This window comes from Chaetura pelagica, unplaced genomic scaffold (assembly GCF_000747805.2).
Source record: "Chaetura pelagica isolate M959 unplaced genomic scaffold, ChaPel_1.0 scaffold436, whole genome shotgun sequence".
NCBI lineage: Eukaryota > Metazoa > Chordata > Aves > Apodiformes > Apodidae > Chaetura > Chaetura pelagica.
The window spans coordinates 3,235,145-3,236,570 of record NW_009953651.1 but is presented as its reverse complement, the minus strand read 5'-3'; the positions used below and the strand labels follow the sequence as shown (position 1 = coordinate 3,236,570).

At 57.5% G+C, this 1,426-nt stretch overlaps 1 protein-coding gene across 1 annotated transcript in view; it reads left to right on the top strand.

The window, feature by feature from the left end:
• ZFYVE27 (zinc finger, FYVE domain containing 27) overlaps window positions 1-1,426 on the top strand; it is a 10,048-nt gene that overhangs the window by 2,881 nt on the left and 5,741 nt on the right. Inside the window, exons 2-4 of the mRNA XM_010000143.1 lie at window positions 224-319; window positions 509-621; window positions 1,362-1,392. Coding sequence (XP_009998445.1) covers window positions 224-319; window positions 509-621; window positions 1,362-1,392 — 240 coding nt within the window. The remainder of the gene's footprint in view (window positions 1-223; window positions 320-508; window positions 622-1,361; window positions 1,393-1,426) is intronic.

The following is a 1,426-nucleotide window of genomic DNA, read 5'->3' as shown; positions in this document are numbered from 1 at the left end:
GAGCTGGGCAGGGTGCAGCTCTCCAGGCAGGAGGCCATCGCCCAGGTCAAGGGCTTGTGAGTCTCTGGGCTGCGGGTCTCCTGTGGCCTCCGAGTCCGGGAGGGCTTCTCTGTGGTTGCTGAGCTGTTCACGCCAGCCTGGCCACCCTGAAGTGTGTGAGAATGGGGGAGTCAGGGTGGGTGGTTGTGGGGCCTTCTGTGTGACTGTGAGGAGTTGTTTGCAGCCTGATCCAGCTGGAGGGGTTCCTGAGCGGGATGTGCTGCAGCTGCGAGGCAGTGTACCGTGTGCTGTACTGGGAGAACCCCACTGTCTCTTCACAGTGAGTAGTTTTGGGTCAGGCGTCCTGTGGTGGGCTCAGCGGGGAGAGCAGCCTGGCCTGGCCTGGCCTGCAGAGCTGCCTTTGATGTGGCTGCTGCTTGGAGACAGCAGGGCAGGCAAGAGAAAAGGGCATGTGCTTGTTGTGCGGGTCACTCTGCCCTGACCACAGTGTCTTGCTGCTCCTTCCCAGGTTTTATGGGGTGCTTTTGTGCTCTGTCTGCATCCTTTACCTGTTGCCTCTCTGCTGGGTCCTGGCCATCCTCAACAGTACCCTCTTCCTGGGCAACAGGCAGTTCTACCGAGGTAAGAGCCCTCCCTGAAGTGGCCTGTGTGGGATGGGTTGGGGAAAGGCCTTCTTAAGCTAGGAGTTTTGTGCTCTTCCATTCCCAGAGCCCTCAGGTGAGCCCTAGTGTCATGTGTCAGGCTCTGCTGTGGGACCTGGATGTCCCAGAGGGCAGTGGTGCCTTGTGGATGGTTCTCAGCAGCCCAGGTTGGGTGTTGGGGTTCTGGGGTTCAGATGCGAGAGGTGATACTCCTGTCCAGTGTGTGTCCTGTTCTGGGTGCTCTTTCCTTCTCTCCTCTGTACCGTGGCAAACTGGGGCCTGGGAATGCAGCCTTGTGCATGAGCATTGTCACCTCTCTTGGTCACTGACCCTGCTCTGCAGGACTTGAAATACTTCAGGTGCCAGTGGCAGTGTGTGACACAGGTTTGAAAACATGCTGTCAGAGGGGAGGAGAAGGGCAGGAAGCCTGCTCTGTTCTGAGGCATATGCTGGAGTAGAGTTGGGGGAGATCTGTGACTGAGCTGCAACTAAGGCCCTTGCTGTTCCCTAGTCTGAGCTGGGGCAGGAGGTGGGGGGTTCCTTGCTGCCCTGATTTTGCTTTGTGAGCAGATGAGGGCTCAGGATACCCAATGGGTGGATGTTTAATTTGTCAATGTCTCACCTGAGTCCTGGAGATTGGCTCTTGAAGCTGGTTTTTATGTGGCAGGCCTGGGGGAAGGGCAGTGCTACCCTAGTCCATCTGTGCTCCTCTTTTACCAGTGGTAATAGAGCTCAAGGCCTCGCTCGAGCAGTGTGTGGGCACCAAACCCCTCGAGACCAGTCCA